The sequence below is a fragment of the Condylura cristata genome, unplaced genomic scaffold, assembly GCF_000260355.1.
Source record: "Condylura cristata isolate star-nosed mole 26May11 unplaced genomic scaffold, ConCri1.0 scaffold00015, whole genome shotgun sequence".
NCBI classification, from domain to species: domain Eukaryota; kingdom Metazoa; phylum Chordata; class Mammalia; order Eulipotyphla; family Talpidae; genus Condylura; species Condylura cristata.
Genome location: NW_004567116.1, coordinates 17,452,380 through 17,474,741, shown reverse-complemented (window position 1 = coordinate 17,474,741; position 22,362 = coordinate 17,452,380). Strand labels below are relative to the sequence as shown.

At 36.4% G+C, this 22,362-nt stretch overlaps 1 protein-coding gene across 3 annotated transcripts in view; it reads left to right on the top strand.

Annotated features, from left to right (window-relative positions):
• Positions 1-17,098, top strand: part of HIPK3 (homeodomain interacting protein kinase 3) — a 66,896-nt gene extending 49,798 nt beyond the window's left edge. For 2 of the 3 annotated variants that reach the window (XM_004682939.1, XM_004682940.1), the window contains exons 4-16: positions 2,191-2,310; positions 3,120-3,206; positions 3,702-3,886; positions 4,903-5,062; positions 5,569-5,692; positions 8,422-8,543; positions 8,792-8,916; positions 9,009-9,170; positions 9,658-9,951; positions 10,284-10,424; positions 11,862-12,097; positions 12,383-12,510; positions 13,191-17,098. In XM_004682939.1, the coding sequence (XP_004682996.1) occupies positions 2,191-2,310; positions 3,120-3,206; positions 3,702-3,886; positions 4,903-5,062; positions 5,569-5,692; positions 8,422-8,543; positions 8,792-8,916; positions 9,009-9,170; positions 9,658-9,951; positions 10,284-10,424; positions 11,862-12,097; positions 12,383-12,510; positions 13,191-13,667 (2,361 nt within the window). In that variant the 3' untranslated portion in view covers positions 13,668-17,098. Of the gene's footprint in view, positions 1-2,190; positions 2,311-3,119; positions 3,207-3,701; positions 3,887-4,902; positions 5,063-5,568; positions 5,693-8,421; positions 8,544-8,788; positions 8,917-9,008; positions 9,171-9,657; positions 9,952-10,283; positions 10,425-11,861; positions 12,098-12,382; positions 12,511-13,190 lie in introns of all 3 variants that reach the window. The other variant, XM_012725584.1, reaches the window with a different exon arrangement.
• The last annotated feature ends 5,264 nt before the right edge of the window (positions 17,099-22,362 follow it).

The window sequence follows — 22,362 nt, the reverse complement described above, 5'->3', positions numbered from 1 at the left end:
CGTTAAGCAATGTCTTTTAAAGGACATATGGAGGAGGAAATAAAGCACCACCAGAAAAAAGTGGTGCTGTGGAAAAGGGAACAGCCTTAAAGTAGAGTTAGTAGCTTATAGTATTAAAATGAGATAAAAACTTGATGTGACTAATTGTGTACATTATTAACTGACCATTAACTCATTATATCATGGTAAAATAAAATAGGACTTATGTTTGTTTGAATTTGCAGTTTCCATTCCTGTATTTTTTTAATACATATTTTTTACATTGTTGTAAAAACGTCTATTTTAAGACTTTTAACCTAGTAAGAAAAAGATTTAAAGTTTCCCCCCCCCCCCCGAGAATATAATATATTGGACATTTTTGTAGATTGAGGGGCTTATATAGATAGAAAGGAAGATACAAAACACACAGCAGAGAATGAACTAATAGGAAGATTCCTTGAGGTTTAAGGAAATGAAAGAAAAAAAAAACCAGTATTCCAAAACTCACTTTAGAGAAGTTACACCTTTATAAAGGAAGAATGGGGTCCCTCCCTGGTGGCACAAAAGGCTAAAACAGTACTATGAAGCTATCAACAGCTGTTTCTGTTTGATCCCTGGCCAGGGAGATAACCCACGCAGACCTCTTCTGACCCACCCGCTGCTCCCTTCAGCAGTGTATTTCAGTACGACTGCCTATTCTGCTCCCATTCTCTCTCTCTGGTGAATCCTCTCACTGCCCCTGTACCTCTGGCCTGTGCCCCAGTTATGTATGCATAAATAAATAAATCTTAAAAAAAAAGAGAGAGAGTGGAGGACTACTTTAATTAATTCTAGATTTCTTCATTTGCTAAGTTTGTATTTATTTCCTATGCTCATCACAAAGTTGAGGAAAAGGGTTTTTTTTTCTTTTTTTTTTAAAGATTTATTTATTTGTGCATACAGAACTGGGATGCAGGCCAGAGGCTCAGGGGCGGTGAGAGGCTTCACCAGAGATAGAGTGGGGAACAGAACAGGCAGATCGAGGAAGTACACTGCTGAGGGGAGCAGCGGGTGGGTCAGGAGAGGTCTGCCACACCATGTGGTCACCTCTGGGGCAGGCGGGAATCGAACTCATGCGAAAGCAGCTCCAGATTCTCAGTGCTGTGCTTTAACCCACTGCGCCACCAGGGAGGGCCAAGGAACAGGTTTTTGAGGGTCTGCTGTCATGGTGTTATGGATATGTAAGTAAATAAAACCCTTCGTTCAAGGAACTAAATGTAAATTCTAATGGGCATTGGAGTAAAATGGTAAAAAGTATGTTCTTAGTGTGTTATTGAAGGCCTCATGAGTAAGATGACATTTGAACTGAGGGTAGACAAAAGTGAAGGATAAGCCATACAGATGTCTGGGGAAAGTGTTCCAAACAGAGGAGTATTTAGTGAGTTCAGAGGCCCTGAGGCTGGAGCTCCTCAGGACCCTCCTGAGGAAACCCAGCTTCTACTGACTGAGCCACGCACATGGCAGTGGTCAGGATGTGTCACTGCCATGCACATGGCAGTGGTCAGGATGTGTCACTGCCAGGGCTCTCACAGTTATGGCCCAGCAAATTTTCATCAGTCTCTGTCTCTTCTGGACTCACTCCCTCTATTTGTACTAAGTCTTTCAGTTCAGGTCCCTTCATCTCTTCTTTAACCTCATCTTCTCACCATTCTCAGGCATTAATTTTAAAATACAGGTTGTCGATTTCCTGCATAGATATCGCCAGTGGTTTCCCATTATTACCTCCTAGAGAATGCAAACTTCTTAACTGCGGATAAAGCCTTCTGCCTGCTAGTTCACTTTCTCTTTTGCCTTTTCTCCCTAGTGAATCTCTGTTCTAGTCTCTGAGTGTGTGGGTGTTATCTATATTTACTCATATTATAGCCTTCCCATAAATCACAGTAGATCAGGTTTTCCCTATTCTTTCAGGGCTAACAAACCCTTATTTTAGGCACACCCCTTTTCTGTCTTCCTGTACAGCATGCATTTATTTTGGTACTTACAACACTGCATTATAATTGTCTACTTATATGTTCCCCCACTAAGTTATAACTTTCTTGAGGGCACAGACTAAGATCTTTTCATTTTTGATTAACATTAGCTTACTTAATGTCTGATAAATAATAGGTGTTGGATTAATGGCTGTTACATGAAAGAATAATCTCTTATCATTTTGTAAATTTTTTTTTCCAGATTCGATACATTTCTCAGACTCAAGGTTTACCAGGAGAACAGTTGTTAAATGTGGGTACGAAATCCACACGATTTTTCTGCAGAGAGACAGATATTTCTCATTCTGGTTGGAGGCTAAAGGTAATTTTAAAATTTTTAGAAAGACATTTTTCTATAATGTCTCCTGCATTTTACCCTGCATGTCTATTTTTATTTTATTGCATTTCATCCCTTTGAATTCTCATTTTTATCCTTTGCTTTTTAGAGAGATAAACCATCTCTGAATAACTTATTTTAGCTTATTTTGTAACTGACAGCATAATTATAATTACAAATTCATCTTAAATGGTTGTTTGAAGCTTTCAGATGTATAATTCCTTTTGTGTTATGTATTTTATCTTCTTTATCCCAGTTCTATATTATAGTGTAAGAATTCAATATAACCTCTTACTACATATCTCAAGTACCTAACTTATCGCTAGTATGTTTGGGTTATCAGTGAACCCTCAATGATTAAATTTTTAATTTTCTATTTTGTGTAAGCATTTTATTTTATAGATAATATTTTTTGGCCTGAAGCAAGTTCTCTTTTTTCCCCTATTAAAAAAAATACATTTTGGGGGGCCTCCCTGGTAGCCGAGGGGGTTAAGTCTCAGTACTATCAAGCTGTCACCACTAAGGCCTGAGTTTGATTATTGGCCGTAGAGCTAGTCCACACGTGGCACAGGAGACCTCCCTCCACCGACCCCCACACTTTTGCTCTACATCCTGGTTCTTCTATGCAAAAATAAAGAAATATTTTTAAAAACCACATTTTGGATAGTTATCCTTTTGAAATTACTACTTCCCTTAAGTAATCAAATGTACAAGACTAAATGTGCCAGTTTAAAGGAATACTTAAAATGTTAAATCATAATGTTCTTTTTCTCTTTTTTGATATATTCAATAAGACACTAGAAGAACATGAGGCAGAGACAGGAATGAAATCTAAAGAAGCCAGAAAGTACATATTCAACAGTCTGGATGATATAGTGCATGTGAGTACAGTCATTGGTGTTAATGTTGCATACTTACTGTGGCGGCTTGAATGCCACAGATGCCAACACTTGTTAATCATTTTTTAAATGACTGTAGAGTGCTGGCTGTTTTTAAGACTTTCAAATGAAAATGATTATAGGGTATCAGCCTTTCAGAAGTAAAATTGCTTTTAACTTAATCAGATACTTAATTTACATTGTCCTATTCTTTAGTATATATTGTTTTTCTTAAAAGTAAAAATCTTTTTAAGAAATTTCCTTATATTTTGCTAGGAATGTACATTTAATTTTTTTTTTTTTTGTAATTTAAGTCATTTTGAATGCTCTTTGGTACTTTAAAGCATTTCAAATAATTGTTATAAATTCAGTTATTTACTTTAAAATAATCATAGTTTCCAGTCCTTGTGATTTTTTTTTTTTTAAACAATGAAACTAAGATATGCTACCTTCTAAGGCTTATTTGTATTTGATGACTTGACATTTTTGCTTTTTTAGGTGAACACAGTGATGGATTTGGAGGGAAGTGATCTTTTGGCTGAGAAAGCGGATAGAAGAGAATTTGTTGGTCTGTTGAAGAAAATGTTGCTGATTGATGCTGATTTAAGAATTACTCCAGCAGAAACTTTGAACCATCCTTTTGTTAATATGAAACATCTTCTAGATTTTCCTCATAGCAACCAGTATGTTACTTAACATCTTTTAAAACAATCCTAAAGAAATAATATGTTAGTTTTGTAGAAAATGAGTATTAGAAGAATATTTCAGTTTTTTCTTTAAATATATGTCAACTAAGTCAAAAGAGGTTAAGCTGACTTGGCAAAGCTCATACATTTAGTGAGTGCTGGGGTGGAAATAGAACACAAATCTGAATTGTATTCCACCTTAACCTTTTCCCTCTAAAACTATATTGAAAATGACTGAATGATTCTATTTTTACATGACATCCTTACCTTACCCACCAGGCATATATATGTAGTAAAAGGAAGTATTAACAATTTTTCTCCCAAGTCACAGTTTTGATAGACCTTAGATTTTGTCTTCTTTTGAAATCTGTAAATCATTTACCTTTTTTAATAAACATTTTTTGTTTTAACATTGCATTACAATATTATGTAATATTCAGGTATTCATCATTGGGAATAACATTTTCAGTTTTCCTTCAATTGTTTTCCTTCCCTTTGCCTCTATACATTTAGAAAGAAAGGCAGTTTTAAAATGGATTAGTAGAGAAGAATATGTATTTAAGCTGAAAATGCTGTATTAAAGTTACTTTAGGATTTCCTGCAAATTCTTTGACTCCTTCCTCTTAAAGGTTGAAAGGAGTAAAGTGACTTAAATCAGCTTCTTGTATTACTTTAAAAAGACTGAAGGAATGCAGAAATGAACTGGTAACCCTTATTGAGAGTCAACCATTTAGTAAAACCCATCATGATGACCACATACTTTGAGACCATTAATTTAGGGATGTGGAATTCTAGAAATTTAGGAAAAATTACTTAGGGTAAGAGGGTCATAAAATTATAGCATGCTAACCAAAAAAATGCTGAATATTGCTGTGATGTCTTAAAAAAATATCACAGATAAAAGATAGACTTTTACTTGCTTTGAGATTTGATTTTTTTTTTTTTTGTAGAATTTCCTGGTAGAAATGATATCAAAAATAAGCAAATAAAGTACAATAATTTTTCTTTTGCAGTGTAAAGTCCTGTTTTCATATTATGGATATTTGTAAATCCCACCCAAATTCATGTGACACAAATAATCACAATAAAACTTCACTTGTAAGACCAGTTGCTTCAAGCAGTACTGCTAATTTAACAGCAAATTTTACTAAAATTGGCACATTAAGAAGTCAGGTAAGAACTTACAGTATTTACTAATTCCTATTCTTTTTAAAAATAACTCATTTTGCTTTTGAAATATACAGAACTTTCATGTCAGCTGTTAGCGATTAATAGTGATGATGAGGTCTTACTAAGACTATTCTGTTAAATCTGATTTTCAGGGTAACTGTCAGAACCTAGTTACCCAAATTCATTTTTTCTTTTTACCTTTCCTTCTCGTTATCTTACACCTGCCCTTTTATGCCACAATTGTATGAAAATGAAGTGCAGGATTATTTTCTGTTTTTTTTTTTTTTTTTAATTGGGGTAATGTTGGTTTACATACAACTCTACATGATTTAGAAGTGTATGATCACATCTTCTGCTTGTATGTTACCAAACCATAGCCATCTCCAGTGTATTCTGGATCCATTTTTATTGTAGAATTATAATTTTAAGGAATGTACTTAATTCCCAAAGCATGTGTGTAGCAGTGAGGAGACTGCCTGCATAATAAGATAGCACATTGATTGTTTCAGGCATTAACTACATCTGCTCATTCAGTTGTGCACCATGGAATTCCTCTGCAGGCTGGAACTGCTCATTTTGGTTGTGGTGACGCTTTTCAGCAGACACTGATTATCTGTCCCCCAGCTATTCAAGGTATTTTTATTTAAATTACATTTTTCATTTAGGCTTGCATTATTTCAACAAATGTAGATGTCCTTTAAATATATTGTATAGTTTTTATTATATTTAGTACAGCACTTGACTTTAAGCTAATCAGTAGCTTGTATACCAATTGACTTGTTTCTTGACTAGAGATCCATTGTTATTAACAAAATAGGTCATATGATACTTGTATTTCTGTAGAGACTAGCTTGACAAAAAATACCTTGGTAGACATTAATGAGCACAGCAAAGCTATATGGGTTGTCCTATACTTAGCATAATTGCTCCATGTGTTCAGGTAAGTACCTATGATCTATCATTAGTAGATATTCAAGTTGCCAAGTCTTTAAATTTTAGTCAAGTTCTGACCCAAAATGTTACAGTTTTGTCCTTTACCCATAGGTTAGGTTTTTTTTTTTTTAAAGGAAAAAAAAAGAATTTGATTTTGATTAAATTAGGTTGTTGTCTATCCTTCTGTTAGAAATAACAAAATCCTAATTGGAAATAGGTGCCAGATGTTAGGTGCAAGTGGGGCTTTAAGCCACTCTTTGAAGCTTGGTGATCATACTGTGTGGTGCTAAGTCAGAATACCTGGAATCAAGTTCTGTTTTGCTATTTGCTGTGCCATCCTAGACCACTGTTTAACCTGGTTCAGCCTTAGTCAGCAGAACCAGTCAGAGTAGTTATACTATCTTGGTGATTTCTAGCTCTTTATATTTCTGGATTTGAATTTTTATTTGACTTAAGGATTTGAGCAACTTAAATTTTTTTAAGTTCAACATTTCCCACAGTACCTAACAAGTGCCAAGGATATATTTTGTTGACTTGATTGTTAATAAGAGATGTGAACATCTGTCAATTTTTAAGCTACTTTTGTCCTACCAGGGTAGCTTTACTTTCATTTTTTACTATATTTGATTTTCACATAAGGTTTCATTAAGAGCAAGGTCTGGGCCTCCCTGGTGGCACAGTAGGTTAAAAGCACAGCACTAAGAAGCTAAAGCCACTTCTGCATGAGTTCGACCCCTGCCTGCCCCAGAGGTGACCACATGGCACGGCAGACCTCTCCTGACCTGCCCGCTGCTCCCCTCAGCAGTGTACTTCGTGGATCTGCCTGTTTTCTTCACTTTTCTGTCTCTGGTGAATGCTCTCATTGCCCCCACACCTCTGGCCTGTACCCCAGTTCTGTATGCACAAATAAATAAGCCTTAAAAAAAGCTTTTTTTTAAAAGCAAGGTTTTATTACAGAAAATATTAAAAATGACAACTCAGATGATTAAAAAAACCTTAGATACTTGATTTTCAAGATGAAATTGTGGTCCAGTAGTGGCAAGCCTAAGGGCAACCCACCTTCATAGTGTGGTGTATTTCATAAAGATTTTGAAAGGCAATTTTTGGAGGGTCAGAGCCTACCTGCTTTTGCAGCAAAACTTGAAAAGGGCTTATGAAATTTTATTTTTTATGGAGGTAACATTGGCTTATAGCACTGTATACAATTCAGAAGTACAGCTCACACCCCCACCAAGGTGCTCGTAGTCCTCCCCATCACCTATTGTGGCCCCTCCCATACTGTGTTCCTACTCTCTTTTCCCCCCATGATAACTGTCAGTTCTACATTCCGATTTCTAGGGCTACTGTCTTTGTTTTATCAGACAATTTGCTTTGTTTCTTATAAGACATTCCTGAGCAAAATTTAAATATCATTCTTAAAGTATTCAGTGAAATTAGGCAGATCTCTCTCTCCTCTCTTTTTTTTAAGATTTATTTATGCATGCGGAACTGGGGTATAGGCCAGAGGTGCAGTGCCCCCACCAGAAGCAGAGTGGGGAGCAGAGCAGGCAGATTGAAGTGCACTGCTGAGGGGGAGCAGCGGCCAGGTCAGGAAAGTCTGTCATCCCATGTAGATCACCTCCGGGGCAGGAATCGAACTCTTGCTAAAGGGGCTTTAGCTTCTTAGTGCTGTGCTTTAATCCTCTGTGCCACCAGGGAGGGCCCAGATCTCTTATTTTTAAAATGTGGCTTATAGTTGACAATAAATTAATACTCTTTCTGTACACATGGTAACCATATGAGTAGCTCCTATATGATGATCAAATGATAGGGAAATATTCTCGGGCTCATTAACTCATTTTCAAGAACAATACCTTTGAATCAATTAATAAATAGTATTTGTTAGCATATAACAGTATTTGTTAACATTGATGCAATTGCAGTGAAAATAACTTTAGCTCTATAAATGTACTGTGTCAATGTTTGTTGTTATAGTTTCAGTTAAATACCATATGGGGCTTAATATTTCCAAGGTGCCTTTACAATGTATGGCACAAATATTAGCATTAACAGAGATAATGTGGCTGGTGGTCCTGCTTTCTAATTTTTGTGGTGGGTTAACATAATGGTAACACACTTGTTTTAAAGTTCCCACAGCTCTCTAGTAGAAATACTAGATTAAATCACTTTGGGCAACACTTTTTTTATTTTTATAATTTCGTTTTTTCCAAGATTTATTTATTTATGCATAAGAGCTTGGGTGTAGGCCAGAGATATGAGGGTTGGGGGGATGAGAGGATTCACCAGAGACAGAGTGGGGAAGTATAGATTGCTGCCAGTGTTAGAATCTTAATTAGAATTTTAGCAATTCTTTAAAATTTAAAAAAAAAGGTATTTTACAGGTTGACTCAGAGGACGATTATTCTTTTGAAAACTCTTATCTTTCATAGGTATTCCTGCTACTCATGGTAAACCCACTAGTTATTCAATAAGGGTAGATAATACAGTTCCACTTGTAACTCAGGCCCCAGCTGTGCAGCCACTACAGATCCGACCAGGAGTTCTTTCTCAGGTTGGTACTAACTCTTTATTTTTGCATATGTTTATCCTCCATATACCCAAGTATATCAAGTAGGATACTGATCCATTTGTAGGATATTAGCAATGAAAATGACCTGAATGGGAAATTGATTCTTTTTAGAGTACTGATTTTAACTTTTATAATATCAGTTGATTCTTAATTTAATATATTTCTGGCTTTAAGATGTAGTAAAGGTGACTTACTTGTAACTTACTAGTATTTTGTTTCTGCCCCAGCAGACGTGGTCTGGTAGAACACAACAGATGCTGGTACCTGCCTGGCAACAGGTGACACCCATGGCTGCTGCTACTACTGCACTAACTCCTGAGGGTGTGGCTGGTTCACAAAGACTCGGAGATTGGGGGTAAGTTAATAACAGAACTACTTCTTTGTGAATAATTTGCATAAAAGATCTAGGTAAAGAAGAGATTCAATTTTTCTAAACTTTTTCCCTAGGAAAATGATTTCACACAGCAATCATTATAGCTCAGTGATGCCGCAACCTCTTCTAACCAATCAGATAACTTTATCGGCCCCTCAGCCAATTAGTGTGGGCATTGCACATGTTGTTTGGCCTCAGCCTGCCACTCCCAAGAAAAATAGACTGTGCCAGAACAGGTTGGTATTCATGCTTCAACTGTCCTCTGCACTTGAGAGTTAATCTTTATAATAAATACTCTACAGGGTCGCTCTGTTGTATTCAAAATGACCTCTTTGGTAGCTTTGTTACAAACACTAAGCCAGCTCCCTTCTCAATTTCTCAGAGGTATTTTGGTAAAACTAATGGAATGGGAGCCAGGAAGAGAGGAAATAAATGCTTTCAATTGATAAGATTGTCTTCATTGCCCTTTTGGCTTATTGTATAGCTATAATCTAGCAATTTTAAACATTCAACATGCTTACAAAAATCTACCAATTGACTGTATAGATATCTACCCTGAAAATTCTCGAGATAGTTTATATTTCACAAAATTCACAGTATGTGTGTTCACACATTATCTTGAACAAGTGAAAGGTTGCATTGTTAGTTTAATGAGCTATCTTAGAAAAATGTCATTGTACCTATTTTGGTTATAGAAATGACACATTATTCCTTTGATTGCAGGAGTAATTCATTGCAAAATACCAATATTCCACATTCAACATTTATTTCTCCAAAGATAGTAAATGAGAAAGATGTGGAGGAAGTAAGTTGTGTAGAAACACAGGACAATCATAACTCAGAAGGAGAGGCAAGAAATTGTGAAACGTCTGTCAGACAGGACTCTGATTCATCGGTTTCAGACAAACAGCGGCAAACGATCATCATCGCTGACTCCCCCAGTCCTGCTGTGAGTGTCATTACTATTAGCAGTGACACTGATGAGGAAGAGGCATCACAGAGACATTCACTGAGAGAGTAAGTCCCAGATGCAGTTACGTGCATGTGTGCTACATCATTAAGTAATAATGGTGGTGCCCTGTGGAATGGCAAAAGAAAACTGTGACTTATTCCTTGTCATTTGAAGTAAAATCTTTAAGTTAGATAATCAGGTTTTATACAGAGAGATGTCCTTAAAAGTTTTTCACATGACATTGTAGCAGTTTTCCTGTATTTAAAAAGCTTTAGTTTTTTTGTCCATGTTAGGCCACTCTCAACTGTTTCAGATCCTTTAAATTATGTGAATCTTGGCTACTTGGGGAGTATCTTCTTATTTTTGATACACATTTTTCCCTTCCCTCTTCCACTAGATGTAAAGGTAGTCTAGATTGTGAAGCTTGCCAGAGCACTTTGAATATCGATCGGATGTGTTCATTAAGTAGTCCTGATAGTACTCTAAGCACGAGCTCCTCAGGGCAGTCCAGTCCGTCCCCTTGCAAGAGACCGAACAGGTAAAGGAATTTCAATAGTAGTATATGGCAAATAACGAGTCTACTAAAAATCCTGTTTTTGTGTGTGTGTGGTGGTGTTCAATGTAGCAAGTACTTGCCAATTTACTGTGGCTTTTCTTGAGCATTATTTTTGAGCTAGGTTACTTTTTATAAACTTAGATTTTAAGTTGTCCTTTTCTTTATTATAGAACAGAGCTAAGTGAAAAATTAAAGTTATAATGAATGATTTTCAAGAATATCTGTTTGAAAGGGTAAAAGGGTCACTTTAGCTCTACAGACTACGATCTGATTTCAAATGTATCATAGAATTCAGAATAAAAAAGGTGTGTTTTGTATAGTGAAGTAATGACTCACTATTGGTAGGATATGATTTTTCCCCCCTCTTACCAGTGATTCATTTGCATAGTTTAATACATATTTCCTTGCTTACCTTTCCCCTTGTCCCTGGGACATGCATTATCAGTAAGTTCAGAGCTGCTTCTAACCAGCACAATACACTAATACATGAAGAGATAGTCATCAACATTTTAGTGAAATACATTTGACTTCATCTTAGAGAAGTATCTTAAGCCTTAATTTATACATTTGTTTTTCTTTGTCAGGAAATATGCTATTGAGTACTTAGAACTAAAGCTCTGTGGTAGAGAAAAAGGAACTTTAACATTTTCTTTTTATATGTTTCCTTTGATGTGGTTTGAAAGTTTATATACATACATGTATACATTAATATACACATACATATAAGCTATTTGTAGATGTATTTATAAAATATACAAAAAGGATACACAGCTAAAATATGCATATTAAGAGAGAGCTTTACATTGTTGAGTATAAAGTGAATGATTAAAACAAATAGTAATACTGTAGAAATCTCAAGTATAGAAATATTGTCAGGCCATAAAAGGGTCAGGAAAAGGGAAGAGAAATTAATATTCTGGCTCGCCTTCAGAGAGGTGGAAAAGACTTTTCCAGATATCTGATTAATTGAAATGTCCCACATTATCACTACTGGCACATATCCCAAATTTTTTCTAGCCTAATCTGAAATATCCAAGTCATATTTTTATATTTGTACTTTTCATTTAAGTTATCCAGAATAGTGCTACTTTTGTAGACTTTTGATGAAATTTTATGATGTATAGGAAATGGAACTTTATGAACCCCTACAAAAAAAGTCAAGCCAGAAGGGAAAGGAAAGAAATTTAAGAGCCAAAATGATGTTCCTGAACAGGACAGACACCAGAATTAGTGTTCTCAGTCTGAATGGAGAATAACTTGAGTGTATAGAAAATTATGAAAAATTTATACTGGACAAGGAAGAGATTGAAATTGTTATGAAATAAGTGGTTAAAGTCTCATCGATTTACTGGAACATAGGTACTACTTAACTCTAGATTTAATGTTGAAAAACATTGATAAAATACTTTCTTCTTATAGTATGTCAGATGAAGAGCAGGAAAGTGGCTGTGATACTGTGGATGGCTCTCCAACATCAGACTCTTCAGGACATGACAGTCCATTTGCAGAGGGCAGTTTTGTGGAGGACACCCATCAGAACACAGAGCGGGTAACCCCTGCCCACACAGAGACCAAATCAGCTGTTTGTACTGTTGTGGTGCCAACAATGGGACTAGAAAATGGATTAAATGCTGATGAGCATATGGCAAACACAGGTAAAGCAGTCATTCCTGTTGCCCTAATTTCATCGATATGCTCTTAACTTAGGAACATCAGGAAATACCATGACAGCAGACATCTCTAAATTTCTAATTTAACCCTGCCAAATGGATCGTACAAAAAGAAATCCCTTTTGTTATCGTCTTAGAAATCAGGAAATCCGTTTCTTTTTGTTTAATTTTAAGGTTCTTAAAGCACTATTTTGTAGGATACCTAAAGCCCTTCCTGGTTTTTATGTGTGAAGGAAAAAACATTAACTCTAATATTTTGTTCACTTCCAGATTCTCTATGCCAGCCATTATTGAAAGGCCGATCAGCCCCTGGAAAATTAAACCAGCCTTCTTCAGTGGGTAATCGTCAGCAAAAATTGACATCAGCATTCCAGCAGCAGCATTTGAATTTCAGTCAGGTAGGTCTGTGAATTAATAGTATGTGATTGAAATGCAGCAGTTTTTTTCACTGTATACAGTCTTAAAAAATTTCCTCTTTCCTTATCCCAGTCACCAGAGAGGAATTGGCCTAACAGTAGAATAATTAAGCAGAATCGCCACAGAATTTGAATTCTTCAGAACGATTAAACTCTTAATAGAGTGTCTCTCTTATTTAGTGTGTTTGTTGTCTTAAACTTTCGTAGGTCACGGTGTACACTATGGTTGATAGTTACGTTTCTTTTGTGTTAGTAGTGACAGAGATCATCTGGTCTGACTGGGTATTTCTCATCTATTCATTACTGCTCAGCACAGTTGTTTAATTTAGGGAAAGAACAGATACTAAAATCAGACCTGTGTTGAACTTCCAGTTTTGCCAAATACCATGCAAATTACCTTTGGTTTCTTCACCAAATCTGTACAACAGTGAATGGGAATAATAGCTGTACTGTGGGATTGTGTTGGAATTAAATAACACTGCATAAGTCTTAGCCAAATATAACCATATATTGGTATCTGTAATTAATGGTGGGCATAGTGGTACTATTAGCAACAGTAAGTGCAATGCTAATATTAAAATAAAATTTAGTAATATATATATTTATGTGAAAACAGAGAGTGTATGTGTATCTCTGTATGTTTTTGTAATTTTTTTTAATAGGTTCAGCACTTTGCATCTGGGCATCAAGAGTGGAATGGAAATTTTGGACATCGAAGACAGCAAGCGTATATCCCTACTAGTGTTACCAGTAATCCATTTACTCTTTCTCATGGAAGTCCCAGCCACACAGCTGTGCATGCCCATCTGGCTGGAAACACGCACCTCGGAGGACAACCTACTCTGCTCCCGTACCCGTCATCAGCCACCCTCAGCAGTGCCGCACCAGTGGCCCACCTCCTAGCCTCTCCATGTACCTCAAGGCCTGTGTTACAGCATCCTACTTACAACATCTCCCATCCCAGTGGCATAGTTCACCAAGTCCCCGTGGGCATAAATCCCCGTCTGTTACCATCCCCAACCATCCATCAGACTCAGTACAAACCAATCTTCCCACCACATTCTTACATTGCAGCCTCACCTGCATATACTGGATTTCCACTGAGTCCAACGAAACTCAGCCAGTATCCATATATGTGAAAACTCAAAAAGAATATATTGAGGAAGCTCAATGATATAAACATTTGATTAAGAATAAAAACATGGTATTTAATAAATATTAGCCATGGCACAAGAAAATTATTTTTGAATCATGTAGACTTGGGTGCAATTTAAACAACTTTGAGCTTTAAAAATCACTTTTAATGTGTTTTGCACATTTGGTATAACTTGTCTTTGGTCATGTTATCTTCTTATGTAGTAACTCTAGACAGGTGACTTATGGGAGCAGAAGTACAGTTTTGCTCCTGCTATTTTTTATAAAATTGCCTTCTAACTAGTGCAAGACACGTCCACATTTGGGAAGCCATTCTGTGTACAGACTTAGAGCAACAGATGCACATATGTCAGAATTAACAGCATACAAGTGAATTGTATTACCTGTGTCTTAGTGTATAAATGTTGGGTCACTTACCTAAGAAATTGAGCTATTGTTCTTTACATTTGCATGTGTCTTTGCATGGGCAAAATGTTGCCTAGACTTTGCTCTTAATGTTGTTCTAATAATCTCAGCTGCATTGTAAACCGTTTCCACACATAGTGCCTTAAATATTTGAGGTTGTTAATGTTATTACCTATATATAAATGTTGAGGACTGCAGCACTTAAAATTCAGAACTACTCTTTAGTTTTCTTTTGATAGAGTAATGTTCATTTTGGTTTTGTGTGGTATGATTTCAGGTTGTAGCTGTTCTTTCCATACTAAGAGGGCAGCATGTTTGCTATAGCTGATTACTGCTGTCTGATTTATCAGAATGATCTAGCTTCAAGAAAAGCAAGCAGTTAGTAGTGCTTAAGAAAAATTGATTCAAGTATCTAATGGATAGTTGATAACTGTCACAACACAGCATTTTATATATTGTTAATTGAAACTGCAATACAATCTAAGTTTATTTTGGGGAGTGTTTGCTGTATAATTGGATTTAATAAAATGTTTAGAGGTGCAGTAGGCATGACTTTGAGTAGATAATGAAAGAAAATGCAAAATGCTCATTGATTCATGATGTGGTTTCATCTTAGCTTGGGCAAACCATGCAGTATTTAATAACTAGTAGCAAAATATTTACTATTGAAGCTTGAAGAGATGTGAGTTCTTTGTGTGCAATTTTTCATTTATGCATGTGAGAGGTGTGTTTTTTGTTGTTGTTGTTTTTTTTTTTGTATTTTTACATTGTAGTACTTGTTTTTGCTTGTTGGTGGTGTTTGCTTATTTAATACATTCCGTCAGGGACAGAAATTACATGCTTTTTTTTTCCTAGGAAGTGTGGTTTTTCCTTTATTTTTTGGGGGTGGAGGTGGTTATGTTTAAATGAAGTTGCTTTTACAGCACCAAAGACTTAATCATCCATTTCCTATATAAAAGGTAGCTACTTTTTGCATAGACCTCAAGTATATTGTAGTGTAGAGGTGGGATTTAAGGAAAGGTATTAAACAGGCTGTGTTTTAGCTTATGGGCAAGTAATAAATTGTATCATTTATCTTGAATGTATCATAGATAAGCTGCTATATAACGATTGCCACTTCAGATAGCTGTGAAATTAGGTGATTAACTAGTTGTTATTTAGCCTTCTAATTTCTGTATAAGTCTAATTACATGAAATAGAAGTTGGGATTTTGATTTTTTACTTTGCTTTTCTGTTTGGAGTGTCATTGTAACTACTGTATTGTAAATGATGGGAAATAATTGCATATGTTATTTTGGGGTGTGTCATTTGCATCAGTATTTTATCTCTATTAATGTTTGTGCTCATCACTGCATATAAAAAGAAAACTTGGATGTATCAATGTAACTTAATTTTTTTTTTTTTTCGTTTTCATACTGGCATTGTAGACACTTGAGAAAGCTGTATCTTGCAGGCTTGACTTAACTTTTTTTCCTTGTAAATCTGGAATATAATCTTACAGCATTTACTGGAATGAGCAGTACAAAGCATTTGAGTATAAAATTTCAAAATGTTTTGGATTTACAGCATTTCTTTGGTAAATAACTTGCATACCACTAGTACAGCTTTAGTACAGCATTGACAATAAGCTAATAATGGATAAACTTTCCTTTACTCCACTAACACAAGCAGTGTTTTATTTAATAGTCATCAATGAAATAAATGTGCCTGAAATTGATTTTAAAAATTACAGTATTAGATCATAAAATAAAAACCAGCAGTACATTTTTAGTCACACTGAAAATGAAGGACTTAATTTTCCCCACAAGTTTCAGTGTTTTTAGTATAATCAACTCTATGCATTTTATATAAATAGAAGTATATATATAACATAAAAAAAAGGAATCCCTAGGTTATTTAAAAGATTATTTACAGATGACAAATTTATGGAGTCACTATTTAAGTAAGCTTGCTGCCCTCCACAGTCTTTTCGTTTTATTTATATGGGCCAGCAGATTACTGGTATCTGCTCACTTCTTGGAAATGAATCAATGCTGGCAGTGACTGTTTTAGAAACCCATGTGCACCAAGGATTGATTGATGTTTGTACTACAAACAGGTACAAAACTGGCACAGTTTTCTTTTGGTTCAGGGCCATGTTTACTACCCTGAAGTGTTGTACTTTCTGTAGTTCAGTTTTAAGGTAGACGTGGACTGTAAATGCTAAACTTCAATGTTTTCTTTATGTAATAATGTTTAATAAAGGCGTACTTCAGTTAAATACACTGCTTAACTGATTCTAATCATGGGATTTTTATGCATTTAAAATAAATTTCTGAATTCTGCTAACGTCTAATTTTAGCATATTGACAAGTATTTGGGTTGACCTCTTTAAAACCCTTTTTTTGCCAGTTTTCTTTGGTTTTAATGCTTTCTTAAATAAAACACTGCATGACTTCCAAGTTGCATATTTGCATACTATTTTTATTTGCAAAATATTTCTTTATCAAATATCCTGACATTTAGTTCCTTCAGGGTATTTAAACATATTACTGTAGTAGCAAACCCTTTTTATTTTTTAACACTCTACTAATTTTAAACTTGGTTTGCATTAAGTAAAAGTTAAATCATACACTGCAAGGTGTAGGACGATTTGTTTTAACAAACCCGATGATACAGATTTGATTACTAAGTTTGAACTGTTAACTGTTTAACAATTTTAGACTTGTGGCTATCTTTCTTTGGTTTGTTTGTTTTGCTTTTATTTCTATGCTACACTAGATTGCCATGTAGCAATTGCACTGTGCAATATTACAATAAGGACTGGGAAAATTTTTATGGATGTAATGTCTATTACAGTTTGCGATAGTATTTCTCTCTAGTTCTCAGTGATTTAAATGTGACCAAGCCTTCTGTACTTTGTCACAAAAAGCGGGTTTTCCAGGTGACTATTTTGGTGAGTGTCAAAATAAGAATTTATGGTGTATTACTGTCGATTCACTTTGAATTAAAATATATATATTGCAGCAAATAGCTTGTTGACTTTTTCTTCTATCCCAATACTACTTAGTGTAAAGAAAGAAAAAGTTTGAATATCATTAAGTTACATCATCTCTTTCAATTCTCAGGAACTCCCATCAGCTAGGTATTAATACATTCACAATATGATTGAGAAAAATAGAATCAAAATATCTAAGTAAATTGCCTAAAGTCACTCTGCCCATGAGTTGTGAATTTGAATGTGAATCAAGCTGTCTTACTGTAAATATGCCTTTTTAAAGATTTATTTATTTGTGCATACAGAGCTGGGATATATAGGCCAGAGGTGCAGGGGTGGTGAGAGGATTTACCAGAGACAGCGGGGAGCAGAACAGGCAGATCGATGGAGTACACTGCTGAGGGGAGCAGTGGGCAGGTCAGGAGAGGTCTGCCGTGCCATGTGGTCACCTCCGGGGCAGGTAGGGATCAAACTCATGCAGAAATGGCCTTAGCTTCTTAGTGCTGAGCTTTTACCCGCTGAGCCACCAGGGAGGGCCTCAGATGTATTCTAAAGACAAAACAAGACTTTGAAAGAATGTGGTTGTACTAGACCGAATTGAGCATTTTACCTTCAAAAGCCAGCTACCTCATACTTCATGGATCTAACTTTAGAGGAACAGAGTAGGAAAGTTGTTGGGGGACACATCACAAGAACAAACCACATGTTGAAAATATATGTTCTTAATCTTTCCCAGTTAACTTTTAATGGAAGTATGATATATACACTCTGACCTCTTTAATATTTGTAAGATGCATCCATTTGTGTATAGTTGTGAACCATTTATCGTTGCTATATAGTGTTTTGTTTATTTTAATGGATGTTTGAATTATTCCTTCTTTTTAGATGTTCTGAAATTTTCATATCTTTTGGTGAATACATGTGTGATTTTTTTTCTTTGGCATATATGTAGATAAGTGTATTGCTAGGTTGTATGTTATACATACAATCTGCATGATTATATACTGCAAATAGTATTTAAGTGGTTTAGTGAACTTATACTCACCAGAAGTGAGTGAGCATTCCAGTTAAGCTTATATCCTCATAGATTACTTTTTAAATTTCATTTTAGTCATTCTTGTGGGTTAGAGTTGCTCAGAAATAATGTTAACATTGTCACTTAGCCCAAAGCACTGATCCTACATATAAATAAAAATCAGATCTTGCAGTTTCATGGAAGTCATTCAGTTGGCTTCTTGAGAATACTAAATATTTGGCTATTTAAGTTGATCTAGGACTATTTTTTTCCTAGAGAGTTGGAAAAAGTGCCACACATGTAAATCACCCAGCCAGTATCTGGTACATAGTAGGTATGTTATGAGTCATTAATAATTATGAAGCACCTCCCTTCCTTGCAAGTACTATATATTGGGTGTGTTTCTGAACAAAACAGCAGTGTTTATTGTTTGCTTTTTTTTCTCATAGATCTTTCCTTTTTTAAGGAAAGGAAAAATTATTTATTTATGGATCCATGCATGCAAGAACTGGGGTACAGGCCAGAGGTGCAGGGGGGCGAGAGGATTCACCAGAGAAAGAGTGGGGGGCAGAACAGGCAGCCTGGCTGAAATACACTGCTGAGGGGAGCGAGGCAGGTCAGGAGAGGTCTGTTGTGCCATGTGGGTCAGCTCCCTGGGTGGGGATCAAACTCATGCTGCAGTGGCTGCATATAGCTTCAGTGCTGTGCTATAACCTCTTGCACCACCAGGGAGGACCCTGGAAGGGAATGATTTTAAGTAAGGGTAATGGGGTGAAAGAGCTTTGGGTTGCAAACTGAAAACTTGAGCAAGGGCTAGACAAATTGCATGTAAGTGAGGTAGATTGAGTACAGACTGTGGCAAGTCAAGCCCTATGCAAAGGGGGCAGGAAATGCTTTTAGAATAGGAGACACAATGGTTACCAACTACTAGTTTTTTGAGAGACTATTGGTGAAAAGTTGGCAAAATTTTTCAAAGATTTGTTTGAAATATGGACTTGGTTAATTACATGTCATCTGCAGGCTAGAGATAGTTTGTGAGTAGCAATCTTGCCAGAATAGTTGAGTTTCATTTCAGAATTGCCATTTGCTAATTTTCATCATTACATTATTACTATATTGCAATATGGCCAGCAGGGGGAGAAAGTGTTCTCTAGTGAAATTTCTTTGAGTTTGTGCTCATAACCAATTTAGAGCAAATGGCATCCTGTGCTTTGACTTTACTCATTTTATGTGAACAGCAGGGGACTGTGACGTGTGCAAGATGTGAGACTGATAATGCTGTAAATTCTCTTGATAACTTTCATTCAGATAATCTTAAGTGTTCCTATAAGCCTACAACCTCGAGCTATATCTGCTTTGTATCCACAGGATACAAAGGATATATTAGAAAACTTCATAGTTCAAAAAAATGCAACATTCATTTTGACTTCTGTTTTCTAGCCTTATTTCTTTATATTGACTCTGTTCGCTTTTGCTAGGTTATATCCCAGTAACAAATGGCTCCTGGAATCTCAGCAAAATATAGCACAGCCTAGTCTCTCACTCTATTTATGTGTTGTTTCAGGAGCCAAACTCTGTTTCTGCTTTAGGTCATGGATCTTTATTTTTGTAGCTGGACTGCAGGAGTAATACATATCAGACATCCTGTCCTGTTAGAAAAGGGAAAAGGCACAGTTGGTCCTTGCAGTGGTTCCTAAGGTTTATGAGTTGGGCAGGTGCATGCCACTGCTGTCACTGTGGCCAGCCCCAATGCCAGTGGGGAGGGGAATCATCTGGACAGGAAGACACTGCAAGTCATGTAGTGGTAGGTAGGGATGTAAAATCCTTTTACAGGGAGGCAGAGAATAGAAAGAAAGCAGGCTTTATTTTCTCTTGTAAAGGAGAAGAATTGCTTATCAGAGCTATCAGTGTTCAGGGGTCTGGATTTTTTTTTCAAAATTAATTGATGGTAATAAGTCATAAACTCTCCTCAAAGGCCTAATGTCTTGTTACTCCAAATATGGCTTATTGCTCAAAATCAGCATCACTTGGGAGGTTTTTTTTTTTTAGAAAAAACTTTAGATCTTGGTGAAAGGAATCCTCATTCACCCTAATCTAAAAGCTGAATGCTGTCTGCCATTCTTTCTCCACCTCCTGTCTGTAGTTACCCTTGTTGGATCTACTTTAAACTATACCTGTCTCTTTGCCATCCCCCTGGTCCTGCCTTGGCTCAGGTCTACAAACTGGTCTAAACAAGTGCTCTCATGTCCATGCCTCTAGTCCACTCCTCTCCCAACTTCAGCCAGCTTCCTTCTTATTACTTGGCAGATGGTCTTATTGAAACTCAATTCTGATAAACCAGCAGCAGTGGAGATGACAAAGAGATGCTTGGAGCAAGGTAAGTTGGTGCAGTAAACGTGGTTCAGAGGGATGCAGAATTCTGCCTATCAAACTTGGTTTCAAGGCAAGTCCTTGACCTACAAAGCTCTCCACTTGGAATGCTGAGTTGCCATTAGATTAGTCAAAATCAGCATCACTTGGGGTGCTGATTTTAAGCTAGCCTGCTTAAAATCTTGACTATCTCTTTCAGTATAATGATCCAACCTCTTAGGCCATAAATTATTCTTATATTCCTGTGTGCTTCACCAATAGAATCTTCATCTACTTCCCTCCTCCTACTAAAGAACACAATGAGCTATATGATTTTGTCTGAAGGTACCTGTTGACTTACAATTCCATGCCTTGGCATGGCTCAAATACCCTCTTACTTGCCCCCATCTTGTCTGCCTATCATGCCCCAGTTCAAATGTCACTTTTGTCATTCTTCCCTGACCCCGGACAAGGTTTAATAGCCTCTCTGGCATGTTCACCAATGGCATAAGTACTAGTTTTGCAGCCTTACTTCCCCCTCCATTGCCCCATTTAGCATGCTTGAGGCCAGGGGATTTTGTCTTACTACCTGCACAGCTCCAGTGAGTACAGTGCTAGTCACACAGTAAAGACTCAATAAGGGTTTATAAAATGAGTAAAGGAAGAAAGATTAAAAAAACTTAAACCAGATATTGAAGAATGAGAGATATGATTGGGTGAATATGCAGAAAGTTTTTACTCAGGCAATGACAAGGGCTTAAGAATGGAGGATACTATGATTGTCCATGGAACCTCTAAAGGGATGGTGCTTGCATCGGGTCTGAAGATGCATTTGCTTGCACTTCTAATAAAATGGGCGAGTTTTTGGCGAATGGAGGGCTTGGCATTTATTGCTATTGGGTTGATATCCTTGTTAGAATATGTGTTATTTATATTGTAGACCTTTCAAAAAAGATCTTCAAAAGGAAGTTTTTAATATAAATATTCTTTATGTGCTTGAGCAAATTACTGTATATAAGAATAATATTAAAGATTGAGTACTTTGTATCAGATTGGAATTTTTGAACTTGATTGAGATACGGCTTACAGAACATAAAATTCACCAGGTTTCACAAGGTAGGTAATTCAATGAATTTTTGTACATTTACAGTTATATAACCATCATTATGAATGAATTCTAGGACATACCTATCACCCTATAGGAAACTTAGTGACTGTTTACAGTTAGTTCTTCCCATTTTTACTCCTCCCAGCCCTGGAAAGCCATCATTCTACCTTCTTTCTCCTTGAGTCTGTCGTTTCTGAATGTTTCATCTGCGTGGAATCATGTGACCTGTTGTGACTGCCTTCTTTCACTTAGAAAAATATTTTTTCAAGGTGCATCTGTATTATAGCATGTTTCAAAATGTCATGGATTTTTATTGATTAATAATATGGCAATGTAACACATTATGTTATCCATTCACCACTAGACATAAGGGTTGTTTCTGCTTCCTGGCAATTGTGCACAATGCTGCAACAAATATTGGCGTAGAATTATGTGTGTATACTTGTGTAAAAGTTATGAGTCGACGTGCTTTTATTTACCTTGGGAATGCACCCTGATGTCCCATATAGGCACCTATTTCCACTTTTCTGATAGGGTATTGAGGTACTAAGAGCTTTAATTGTGGGCCCTCCCTGGTAGCACAAAGGGTTAAAGCGCAGCACTGTGAAGCTGTCTGCAGCCACTGCAGCACAGAGTTCGATCCCTGGCCAGGGAGCTGACCCACATGGTGCAGTAGACTCCTCCTGTATTGCCTGCTGCTCCCTTCAGCAGTGTATTTCAATCTATCTGTTCTGCTTCCCACTCTGTCTCTGGTGAATCTTCTCTCACACCCCTCCAGCCACACCTCTGGCCTGTATTCCAGCTCTTATATACATAAATAAATAA